General features: G+C 46.8%; 2 protein-coding genes across 2 annotated transcripts in view; one reads left to right on the top strand and one right to left on the bottom strand.

Annotated features, from left to right (window-relative positions):
* LOC6541124 (neural cell adhesion molecule 1) overlaps positions 1 to 12,513 on the bottom strand; it is a 69,629-nt gene that overhangs the window by 20,917 nt on the left and 36,199 nt on the right. Inside the window, exons 8-9 of the mRNA XM_001968885.3 lie at positions 11,848 to 11,993; positions 9,319 to 9,463 (exon numbers count right to left, since the gene is read on the bottom strand). Coding sequence (XP_001968921.2) covers positions 9,319 to 9,463; positions 11,848 to 11,993 — 291 coding nt within the window. The remainder of the gene's footprint in view (positions 1 to 9,318; positions 9,464 to 11,847; positions 11,994 to 12,513) is intronic.
* LOC6543014 (protein strawberry notch homolog 1) lies at positions 1,501 to 7,162 on the top strand. Its single transcript, XM_001968886.3, has 3 exons — positions 1,501 to 5,191; positions 5,246 to 6,428; positions 6,486 to 7,162. The coding sequence occupies exons 1-3, from the start codon at positions 1,501 to 1,503 to the stop codon at positions 7,018 to 7,020; spliced, it is 5,409 nt and encodes a 1,802-aa protein (XP_001968922.1). The 3' UTR covers positions 7,021 to 7,162.

Genomic DNA, 12,513 nt, shown 5'->3' on the forward strand with positions numbered 1-12,513 from the left:
AAAAAATACTTTGAAAATCAGTCATATAATATTTAACACTTATTTATATATCCTGCACAGAACATAGCCTTAGAAATACTAAATAAGTTTCGAAATAAAATATTAACTCAATGTCTTAAACCGAAATCTTTTGTTTTATTCATGCCCCCAAATTGTTGTGGCACACATTTTCCCGTTTTGCAACTGTCTTGTCATCGCCTGGAATCCCGCACACTGTCATGATCAAGCTTATTTAATAGTTTTTGCAAATATGAGCGATTTAGAGCAATAACTGGAACAAAGTGAAGCATCAGCCAAGAGTTATGAGGACATGGCAACGACAACCCGCCCATCGACCGCTGTTTGCGAACATGTGTTGCCGCTTAAGTCGTTTGAATTTGCTTAACGAGCCACAAACTTTGCGACAAACGGAGACCAGAAGCGGCAAGAACCCGGACCCAGACAAGGAGACCCAGTGCCTGGACTGGAACCGGGAACGGGAGCGGGACTAGGACCAGGGCCACGAGCAGGAGCAGGAGCAGGATCGGGGAAAAGGGGGACGCACGTGCCAACCTTAATATTGTTGAGTTATTGGCGGCCAAAACCAAACGTCGACAGTCAAGAGTTGGGCAAAACGGAACCCAAGACCAGACCCAAAACCAAACACCAAGCCAAAGCCAAAGCCAAGCCAAAAAGTTCCCTTCCGCCTTCCGCCTGGAAACTTTAGAATGGCCTGGAAAACTTTTGCCCAGCCCGTGTGCCGTTTCCCCGCCGCCCACTTATGTAGTCCTCCTTTGCCACAAGCCAGTCTGCCAATCAGGCAAAGTGCCCAAAGGGCTGTGAAAACTCTTTCGCTGGAAAAGTCGCGTCGCGCATTTCCGCACACATGTTGCAGGCCATTTTTGTGATTATCATTTACCGTTCCACCACGGATACCCTTGCCCCTTGCCCCTTGCCCCCTGACCCTTGCCACCGTCTTCCCTGCCGCAATCTTCCAGAGCCAGCAAACCCGTTCGTTTCCTTGGCCCAAAACGACCATCGATCGATGGCGAAACGGAAGTCAACGGTTGCTCAGAATTTATGTGCCATCGTGGGCTGTTGTGTTATGCCAACTGACTCACGGGATTTGCCACGGGCTGCAAATCTTAAAGATATTTTGGCTACGAAAGTCAAGAAAGTTCTTTCTACGATATTTGAATTGGTTGCAATACAATCAAAGGAGTACTTTTAAATTAGCGGCACATTCTTTTGGAAACATATTTGCATTCAAGTTCGACTTTTTCTTTCAAGCTAAAAAGGAAATAAAAACAAGTAAGCCCTGATTTTTTGTCCGATTAGTACTTAACCTAATAGGCTATGAGAAATTGGGAAAACTATAGTCGCTCGAAATAACACAATTTTCCTCAGTTGATGAGACTCCTTTCCCCAGTGCATATCGGCAATTGAAATAAATCGTAAAAATTAAAAAAAAAACGGAAAACGAATAAGTTTTCTAAAACCAGTGAGTGCGAAACTAACAAAATGCCTTGTACCAGAAGGTCGGCCAGTTCCCGACCACCACCTAACCAGGAGAACCAAGGGGCCCAGTTCAGACGTCGTCCCTATTCCCGCGCTAGGGCGACTCCATTGGACGAGGCCACCAATCGCGGCGCTTCGTATGCAGAAGGCAATACGAAATGCGAGACCAGTACGAATTCCAGAAATATTTCACAGAAGGGGCAAAAGCCACAGCTAATGACAGAAAGTGAGAAATTTGATCCGGGGCCGAATAGAAAACGGCAGGCAGCAGCCAGTGCTTCCAAAACCTCACTTCTGAACGCGTCAGCGGGCGGGCCAAATACCAAGGATGGCCCACAGGGTGTTAATTATAATAGGCCACTTCGAAATAATTCGCGTAGTACGACAAATAGTCAGTACTACACGGACGATGAACAAATGTTGCCTTCGCGTGCCAAATCAAACGTATCCAATCGTGCGAGATCCGTGCGTGAAAGTGCACCAAATAATGAAAATGTTGAACCGGATGAAAATAAAATTTTCAAGGTGCCGGAATGTTCCACCAATATGTTTTCGGCAAATCTTAAGCAGAGGACGTCAACGGCTCAAGAAAATCAAAATAAAGGTCAGAACCTAAATACACGCAAAGAAAGCTATGTTCCAACACATTTTGACAATAATGCTGCAAACTCTAGCCAAAATAATAGTGCCTGGTACTCGAAGTTGCCACAGCCCACTGCAGCAAGTATGCCGAAGAAGAAATTGGATCCGGAAACCTGCTACTTTTCGGAGTCGGAAGGAAACACGTATATATTAAGACGTCAGACTGAGAGGAATTTTTATTCCAAGCAAACCGGTTACCAATCGGAGACAGAAGGCACAAATGGCAGACTTATGCAGAATGCTAGAACTCAAGTCAACCCAAATGCACAAATACAATACACTTCCATGTACGGCCAGCCGGTGAATTTAGTTATGTCAGAGAAGGCCAACCAGCCCACTACAAAGATGGACATCGAACAAAATCTGCCGGCGAAGGTGGTGTACGTACATAAGCCGAGTGCAGATGCATCGCGTTATCATCCGGCTGAGTATAATCAGTTTAAGAAGCCAGAGCCGCCTCTTCCACCCACCAACTACACCTATCAGAGGGAAGAGGTCAGAAAGGAACCAAGTTACAGCTCCGTGCAGCAAAAGAAAAATCAGTTTGTAGATCAGCCGCCTATAAACAATCAAGCACAAACTAAAGCCGATCGTAATGTTTGGAGCAATGATATACGGCTTTTAGAAATACTTTCTCAAGCTAAGAAACAGCCAGCCAATAGAAGTTCCAACGATATTAGTAGCCCTAATGCCCAGAAAACCCATGATGCTGGTAACAAGGAGCAGGACGAGATCGACATACGCCTGAATGGTGAACTGGAATCTCTGTTTGCAACTAAAGAGCTGCCACGACCAGCTCCAACTCCACTGGCTAAGACTCCCACGGAGCTGAAGACAGTTGAAAGAGCACACACGCGGCCATTGAATGCCAAGAAAATGGAATCTGAAATTGATGCACGCCTCCAGGCGGAACTGGATTCCTTGCCCATGGTTGCGGCTGACGATACGAATGAATCCCCAAAGGAGACAGTATATAAAACTCATCCATACATCTCTGTGCCTACAGTCAAGTACTTGGCGGAGGATAAAGTACTTCTAAAACCGAATCCCGTGGGCATTTCTTCACAATCAGCAGCACCAACCAATTCAATGGCCAAAAATGCGATGGAAATGGGAAACGCAGGCGTTCAGTTGGTAAATAATCCGCTTGCTGCGCGTATTTCCATCGATCAGCAGCACAACTTGCAACAAGGACCGATAGTCACGCGACTTAAGAACTCACACGGTCAGGATATAGCCGTCAAATATACCACTGGTCCGAATGGATTAATCACCAATGTGCAAATGGTGCAACCAGCGATGGGAATTGGCCAACTGAAGGTGACCGAACTAGAGAGTTTCACGGCCAGCCAACTGCATCAGCTATTGCAGAGTGGTCATCCCTACATGGCCTTGCCCATGACATACTCGGGTTTTCCAGGTGCTATGCTACAGGATCCCTTGAAGACGAAAACACCCATATTTCCCCCGGAACAAGCGGTCGAGGATGAGGAGGTCGACTATGAGGAAATAGGCGTGGCGGACACCTTTGCAGCCTACTGGCCAAGCAAACTCAAGTTTGGTAGAGGCCATCCCGATGCCGTCGTGGAAACGGCCACTCTGTCATCCGTTGAGCTGCCCGATATAACCTACCAGCTGGCCCTGCCCTCGAAGACCACCGAGTGTTTGAGTGCCCTGCAGCTGGAGGCGGTGGTCTATGCCTGCCAGGCTCACGAGCAGATCCTGCCCAGCGGCGAGCGAGCTGGATTCCTGCTGGGCGATGGAGCTGGTGTGGGCAAGGGGCGCACCATTGCGGGCATCATTTTCGACAACTACGTGAAGGGACGAAAACGCGCCCTTTGGATCTCCGTCTCCAATGACCTCAAGTTCGATGCAGAGCGGGATCTCGCCGATATAGGAGCCCATGAAAAGATCCGTGTGGCGGCCATCAGCAAGTTTAAGTACAGCCGCATTGATTCCGAAGAAAATGAGAACTTCAGGCGCGGTGTGATATTCTGCACTTACACAGCTTTGATTGGAGAATCGCTGACGGCCAACTCGAAGTACAAGACTCGTCTGCGCCAGTTGGTCCATTGGCTTGGCAAAAAGTTCGAAGGCGTGATCGTCTTCGATGAGTGCCACAAGGCCAAGAACCTTAGCCTGATGAATGTTGGCAAGTCCACCAAGACGGGCACGACTGTTCTGGAGCTGCAGAAACTGTTGCCAAAAGCCAGAGTGGTCTATGCCTCGGCCACAGGAGCAAGTGAGCCCCGGAACATGGCCTATATGGTGAGACTGGGCCTATGGGGTCCAGGTACCGCCTATCCAGAGTTCTACGAATTTGTGAACGCCGTCGAGAAGCGCGGCATTGGAGCCATGGAAATCGTAGCCATGGATATGAAGCTCAGAGGTACCTACATAGCTCGTCAGCTGAGCTTCAAGGATGTGAGTTTTCGCATTGAGGAGGTGACCATGCCAAAGGAGTTTCGCAAGAGCTATAACCTGGCTGCCGAACTCTGGGCGGAGATAAACAAGAAGTTCCAGAAGGCCTGTCGCCTGATGTGCATCGAGAATAGGGTGCAGAAGATAATAACCTGCCAATTCTGGTGCGCCCATCAGCGTTTCTTCAAGAACCTGTGCATCGCCTCCAAAGTGAATCATGTGGTCAAGATGACGCGGCAAGCCACTCGAATGGGCAAGGCGGTGGTCATTGGCCTTCAATCGACAGGGGAATCGCGCACACTGGAGCACCTAGAACGTCATCATGGAAAGCTGGTCACCTTTGTCTCCACCTCCAAGATGATCATCCAGTCGTTCGTGGAGAAGCACTTCCCAGCACCCAAGCGCGACTCGTTTCACCATCTGCTGAATACGGGTGAATTCGAGCCGGAGGCACGTTGCCGCCCATCTAGACCTAAGAGGTCCAAAATGAATCCCGATTGGTTCGACGACGATATGGACGCCGAGGCGGGCGAGAGCGACATCGAGATGTACGAGAGCAGTTGGACTGCGGATGAAGAGCGTATCAAATCCGGACGAAAGCGTCGCGGACGACCGCCGAAGGCAGACAAAGGTATGTGGATTTAGAATAATTGATTATGATTATTATAATTATGCCTCGAAACAGTGGAGAAGATAACCATGCAGGAGCGCATTCTGCAGCATCTGTGCAGCAATATGCGGGCCCAGGATAACGAAGGCGAGCCCAGCTACACCTTCGACAATACCAAGCCCCAGAAGGCAAATATCACGGAGCGGGATGTGGAACGCTGCATCAATATGCGTGAAATGCTGCTGGAGAAAATCGAGATTCTGGGCAAGAGATTGCCGCCCAACACGCTGGACAAACTAATCTCCGAACTGGGTGGCACCAACTTGGTGGCAGAGATGACGGGCCGCCGCGGCAGAGTGGTGCGCTCCGAGTACGATGGCTACAAGTATGAGCCGCGCTGCGAGAACGACTCCTCAATGGACCTGGTCAATTATCGCGAGAAGCAGCGCTTCATGGATGGCAGCAAGCACGTCGCCATCATTTCGGAGGCGGCCTCCAGTGGAATATCCTTACAGAGTGACAAGCGGGTTTCCAATCAGCGGCGTCGTCTGCACATCACTTTGGAACTGCCATGGAGCGCGGATAGGGCCATCCAACAATTTGGCCGCACCCATCGCTCCAACCAGGTGAACTCGCCCGAGTACGTATTTGTGATCACGGATCTGGCCGGTGAACGCCGGTTCGCCTCCACGGTGGCCAAGAGGCTGGAGAGCCTGGGTGCCCTTACCCAAGGCGACCGTCGTGCCACCGATGCCCGCGACCTCTCCCAGTTCAATATCGACAATAGCATCGGTCGCAGTGCCCTGGAGAATGTGATGCAACTTCTGACCAGCGATAAGCCACTGGACCAGTCTCAAGTGCCACAATCCTACAAGGGTGACTTCCTCTACGACTGCTGTGTGGCAATGGCCGGCGTGGGTATGATCAATGTGCGGGAGGAGAACAAGGTCAAGGTGTTCAGCGTGGAGAAGGATAGTAATAATATATCCAAGTTCCTAAACCGCATCCTTGGCTGCCGTGTGGAGGTGCAGAATGCGCTATTTAAATTCTTTCTGGACAAGATGTACTCACTGATCATGCAAATGAAGCGCACAGGCCGCTTTGATCTGGGTATACTCGACCTGGATGCCCATGGGGCCAGTGTTAAATCCATCAAGCTGATGAGATTCATCAGGAATCACGCCACTGGAACGGCGGCCACCGAACTCCACACGGTGACAGTGGAACGTGGCATGTCATTTGAGACGGCACTTGCCAAGTAAGTTGAGCTTGACATGGGTACCAATTATTTCGCTAACCCCTAAAACACCAATAGATACCGAAAGGAGGTCCAGCACGAGCACGAAGGCTTCTATATTCTACAGCAGCTGCGCCAAAACAAGAACTCCTCAATTCTGTGCCTGCAGGCGCCGTCCAATTCATCGGATGTATCGAAGATCAATTTGCAAATCTACCGACCCAATACAGGTCCCCAAGTGCGTCTGGAGACGCACGGCTCCATCTCATCGCGCTATGTGAAGGTCAGCCCGGAAGAGGCCCAAAAATACTGGGTACAGCAGTACGACCTGTGCTTGAATATGTGCTCCCACGTCTACTGGAATCGCACCTGTCCCATGCCGACGGGCTGTGAGGTGGGACTCCGGATGCGCACCTACCATGTGCTCTCCGGATTGATGCTACCGATTTGGGACCGAATCGAGCTGATTATCGTCAAGAACGGACACAAGATCCAGATCATACGCGTGAAGACCGATGTGAACAAGAAGATTGTGGGTACGGTGGTGCCGCATGCCGTCTACGATGCCCTGGTGGCCGATTTGTCCACGGATTCCATTGTGGAGATACATTAAAATGACACCGCCCACTGCACGATGCCGCACACAGCACTTCTATTGCCACTTTAAAAATATCAACCCAAATTGTGGCATTCAATGCAATACATGTGGCGTAAGCTTTCGCTTTTTCTAAATTCCAGGCACGCTCCACCAGCTCCACCAGCTCCACCCAGGAGGAGCAATCCGCCCATGTTCCCGGCCATAAACAATGGCCACAGAAGCACATACGGGAAGACACTTACAGCTCGTCTGCGTGCGTATGTGATTCATATGTATTGTCTGTATGCTGCGGGGTCTGCCTCGCATACACTAAACAAAAAGATACAAAAAAAACACACAAATTTTTTTTTTTTTTTAAGATTTGGATATGTTTTGGTTATACAAGTATTAAGCAATTTTCAAAGCTGTCAATTGCAGACCATAGAACGGCATACATATTCCCAAAATCTGATTATAAATAAAACTACTTTGTATTTTATTTTGCCGCAGTGCCGTTTCCTTTCCAATCCTGCGCTCTTTGGGGAAGTCTGTGATTGCATTCCATGTTTTGTCTTGTTTCCATTGCTAGGAGACCAACTAAGGCTGCCCCGCTCGGTTACATTATAAATTTTAAAACGAGCCACTCGCTTGCACCATGCCGCACATGCGAGATATAAACAAAATTATACAAAGGCGGGGCATGAGATGGGCAACGCGTGGCATAAACCATGACCAAATGGCCTTGGCAAATGTCGTGCCTAAGGAGCCAAAACGCAGTTGGCATAATAACTCACGCGTGATGCAGATATCGTATTCCAACAGCACTGGCTACAAAAACACAGACATAAAGATGCCTAGGCATATAAATTCAGTCGTTATCTAAATAAGAACAAACTGGAATTTATCTGCTCATGTGTGCGGATGGAACTCTAATGAAGTTATGGCAAGTATTTAAAATATTTAATAATTTCAAGAGGAGCTTTACAATACTTAATTTTCCTTAAGTTTCTTTGTGGAATTAATTTTTATTATTATTATTTACGAACACACTCCGAAAACCTTTTTTCTAACGATACCATGTGGCCTTATATTACCATTTGATTTATCTTTTGGTGTACATCAAAGTCTAAGATACATGTGTGAATTTAAAGATATATTCGTGAGATTTCGCGAGCCTGCCCCAACAGCAGAATTTTTTCCAAAACACAAACATTTGGGCGCACATTTATGTGTATATGGCTACGTGCCGATCATAAAGTTTATTTGCGCCAACGTAGCAACAAACACAACACCGTCAATTGCCTTAACGTGAGCAAAAACAAACAAATAAAAAATAATATTCTAAAACATAAAATATGAGCCTGCAAAGTATGTGTGGGGCATAAAAAATATAATCATATTACGCCTATACACACATCCATATGCAAAAACACACAAGCGAATACTTTTTTTTTGGGGCGTAACCGAAACTGTTCCGCGGAGGCGTGGCAACCTCTTTCAGATTGAAGTAAAGAAAATATTCATATTTTAAGAAATGAAAAGCAAGGAAATGCTATTACGTGATGCCCTTGTGATGCCAAAAAAAGGAACGGAAAGGAGGACGAAAATGTTGACTGTGGCATACATGGCGTATACGGAACGCCATTGAGTTCGATTCGTTTTCCCCATCCGACACTTTTGTTTCACACTTTACGATGTCCGCAGTACTTTCCAGTTGTGTTTTTCGATGCTGTGGAATACGAATTAAAGTGGCTTAAAGTGGAAATTACAATTATTGGGAGATTTCGTTCAGCCTGCAGGTGAAATCCGTGGGCGGTAAAACCATTTCGGGCCCAGTTTCGGATTCCCACTTTAGGTCTACTTTGCAAAAGTTATTTTTTATTTATTTTTATTGAAACGGGGCCACAGGTAAAGTCCTTCATTTAATTTAAGCGACTGCCATACATTTTGTTAGCCCACATATTTCATTTGAGCCAGTGGAACCCCTCCTGGCCACCACGAACGCTACAGTGTTTTGGCCCTTTGGCAAATTATTCACAATTTGTCATTTGTCTTTGATTTATTTGCATTTTAAAGGCTTTCAACGGCAGCGATAGCGATGGCGACATCGCCGCCGTAATAAATTTCGGCCCGGTCTTGTTCGGAGCCCAGGACTGTCTACCTTTTGGTAGCTGTCGGCAATGCCCTTTCTTGCCCCTCATCCGGCTTTCATTCCTACGCTTTTGGCTTCTTCGGTTTTTGCCCAGCGCTTCCTTTTCTTTGGGGGGGAAAGCCTTCATTTGCCACATCCATTTCACTCATACTTTAGACTTAAGCACAATTTGTAATACTTACAAACGACATTCAATTTCCACATGGTCTCCAAATACAGGCCATTCACATTTGGATTTTCCGCACGGCATGTTATCGATTTGCCATCGTCGTCTGTGGTCGGCACAAAGCTCAGCTCGGAGCGTGTCGAGTTCTTTGATATGTCGTCCTGCAAAAAAAAAAGAAAAGGAAAATAAGGGAAATCACAAAAAATATAAGAAAATGTTGCTGCATTAATTAAGTTTTACCGCCAGCCAATGCCTAAGACCCTGGCTCAGACCTTGCCTTGAGGCAAAAGTTTGGTCTCCTTCGGTTTTTTGCGTGCAAATTTGTTGAAATATTTTATGTTTGCAATTTAAAATTTATTGGAATGTTTGTTCGGGTTTTATGTGTGTGCGCCACGTGTGTGGGTGTCTGCATGAGTGTTCTCTGTGTGTGTTCTCTCGGGGTATTATAAATTTAATGGCAGACAGGGACACCAACAAAAGGCGTCACACAATTAGTCGATGCTCCGCCCGCCGCCCTTTAGTTGGTATGGCCATAAAGTGTTTTTCCCCCATTCCTCGCCATGTGGCTCGCTTTGTTAGCACTTTGCACATGGCTAAAATCGCTCCAAGGCAAGGCATTTGCCAGATATGTGATTTGGTGTTCGGGTTATGTGGTGTTCGGGCTGGGGTGTTAAAGTGCTGACAGTTAGCGGGAATATAAATCCTTGCCTTTAGGGGGCGAAATATGATCGATTGGATTTAATTTGAAACGATTTGGGGTCACTTTTGCGGGGATAAGAACTATAAGAAATACAACAAATGTAACCAAAGCCTAATGGCCCGAATTGAGCATCCAATACCATTCAAATAAAAAAAACTTGGCTTAACTTTTTAATTGAGCCTTTTTGGGCATAGTCAGTAAATAGGGTTTTTTTGGTTGCTAACGGCGTTTTGAGAACCTCCACAAGCCGTATCAGTGTAATATTTAAAAAATTTCCATTTTGCAACATGCTCGTTGCCTGCTGCACAGGCTATTTCCATTCATGGGCCAAACTTCTCAATTAGACCGTCTGCGGAGCTTTGATTAATGCCTGAGGCATCCACAGCTAAAACACTCCGCCTGAGCCCACCCACAACCTGGCAAAGGGGAGCAGACACAGACATATATTAGAAACCCCAAAGTAGGGTACGAAAAGGCATGTAAAACATGTGGGATGGCAGGACCGAGGACATCGGACGGCGCGGTATTGGCAGGGGGTGTGGGTTTGGGACCTGTGCCGCATTACGGCAACTTTATGCTACATGAAAACTACTGAAAAACATTTCCGGTCTTTAAAACATTGGCTGGCTGGCCCAGGAGCTGGCCCAGTAGCTGGCCAAAACGGCAAAGCAATCAGCGTGTATGCATATAAGCGGATAGACATGGACATAAACAACGGCCCAGACCGTAGAGGCCCGGGTTAGGATATGGCTAACCAGGACTCGACTCAGCTCGAGGTTCCGACACACAAAAATGAATTGCAACAAAATTGCGCCAAAACTCCCATAAATTTGTCGAAAGTTGAAGAGAAAAAAAGCAGGGAAGGAAAACAACAAACAGAAAACTCCTACACAGCTCTAATGTTTGCGAATACCCTACAAATGCGTTTGATTCTGTAAGCTGAAGGGCTAGATATATGTTTCCTTAAAAAAAAGTGCCAAATATATAATTTCTATAAAAAAAATTTCTATGTTTCTATAAAAAAAGGTGCTAACTATATGTTCCTTAAAAAAAAAAGTGCTAAATATATGTTTCTTTTTAAAAAAAGTTGTTTTGTATGTACATGCCAAATCTAATTGAGGAATAAATAAAAAATAAAAGACACTAGATATGCAAATTTTCTGAATTTATTTAACTACCAGGAGATTTATACCATTTAACCAGCTTGGAAAACTTGGAAGCAACTCTTCTCTTTAGAGAAAAATCACTATGAAAACTAGGCTGAAACCTGAACCAGTTCAGTTGGCCGGACTGCAAGTCGTTGAAAGGGTACAAACAAAATAAAAAAAGTAAAGCAAAAGTGGGTGGGCCAAAGCAGAATGCAAAGCGGACTAGAATCGTTTGTGTATTGTCGAGTTTATATCACATTATCTGTGTTTATTCTAACCAAGTTGTGGGGCTGCCTTGGCTGGGGGCACAGGACTAGGACCCAGCTGCGAGTGTGAACCACGCCCAGGGACAACAAGTGGGTGGTGGGCGGTGGGTGGTGAGTAGTTCAGTTTCAGTTGCTGGTTCAGTTTCTGGTTCTGTCTGTATCTGCACTATGGCCATCCAACTGAGGACTGCGGACTGTGGACTGGGCACGTGGGTGGGTCAGGAGTTACGAGCTCCGTTTGTTTGGCATGACTGTGCAAACACAATAAGTTATCGAGCTGAACGTGAGTCAGTCAACAGCAGCATGGAACCGGCGGCAGAGACAGAAGCAGCCAACTAGCTGCGTCAATTGCGGTCACTCCACTCCATGGAGAGCCCCTCCACAGCTATTTATACAAATATATATATATACATATATATACTTCCACTCACCTTTGTGCGTCGTAATTGCCGCTTTCCCTTGTACCAGGTGATGATGGCATTTGGCCGAGAGCCGGAGGATTCGCAGGACACCTCGTAGCGGCGATCGGCAATCATCGAGCTGGGCGGCTCCAGGATTTTCACAACCAAAGGCTTCACTGCAATGGGACGGGAAGAACATTCGATTCAATGCAATTGTAATTAAAACTGTTTACCATAATATTTCATGGTCTCATAATTGCAGTTCGTTTTGTAAGGCAATCATTTTGGACACCCCCCTGCCGTTTACTCAGCACAATGGTAGGGCTGTGTGCTTGTGCCACACAGTATCAACAACAATTTGTGTCTATTACGACTCGACAGCTCTCAAGTGCTGCACTTCCTGGCAGGATTATGACTTTGTCCGGCCCTCCGATGCCGTGTCTGCCGCTCGTTGATGACTGGACTCCTTGAGCTCCTGCCGCATTGTGTTCCACCTGGCTGGATGTAGTGAACCGAGGGTTCTGCGAACACGAGGGCCTGACATTCGAGAGTCGACGCCCCCATCTGCTATGTTGCTTCCTCGTCAGTTGGCATATAATTATTAAATGGCCCTTATAATGCTACATTTAACATTATGGCAGCGTGCGTTGGCCCAGAAGTCATGCTAGAGGTTTTGGCCGTTTGAAATTTTCTATT

This window comes from Drosophila erecta, unplaced genomic scaffold, assembly GCF_003286155.1.
Source record: "Drosophila erecta strain 14021-0224.00,06,07 unplaced genomic scaffold, DereRS2 tig00000055-arrow-pilon, whole genome shotgun sequence".
Taxonomy (NCBI): Eukaryota; Metazoa; Arthropoda; class Insecta; order Diptera; family Drosophilidae; genus Drosophila; species Drosophila erecta.

Excerpts from the sequence above, each read along its gene's own strand:
- LOC6543014 (XM_001968886.3), top strand. The coding sequence starts at position 1,501 with ATGCCTTGTACCAGAAGGTCGGCCAGTTCCCGACCACCACCTAACCAG. Across the intron at positions 5,192-5,245 it reads ACCGCCGAAGGCAGACAAAG|TGGAGAAGATAACCATGCAG; the intron begins GTATGTGGATTT and ends GCCTCGAAACAG. Across the intron at positions 6,429-6,485 it reads TTTGAGACGGCACTTGCCAA|ATACCGAAAGGAGGTCCAGC; the intron begins GTAAGTTGAGCT and ends AAACACCAATAG.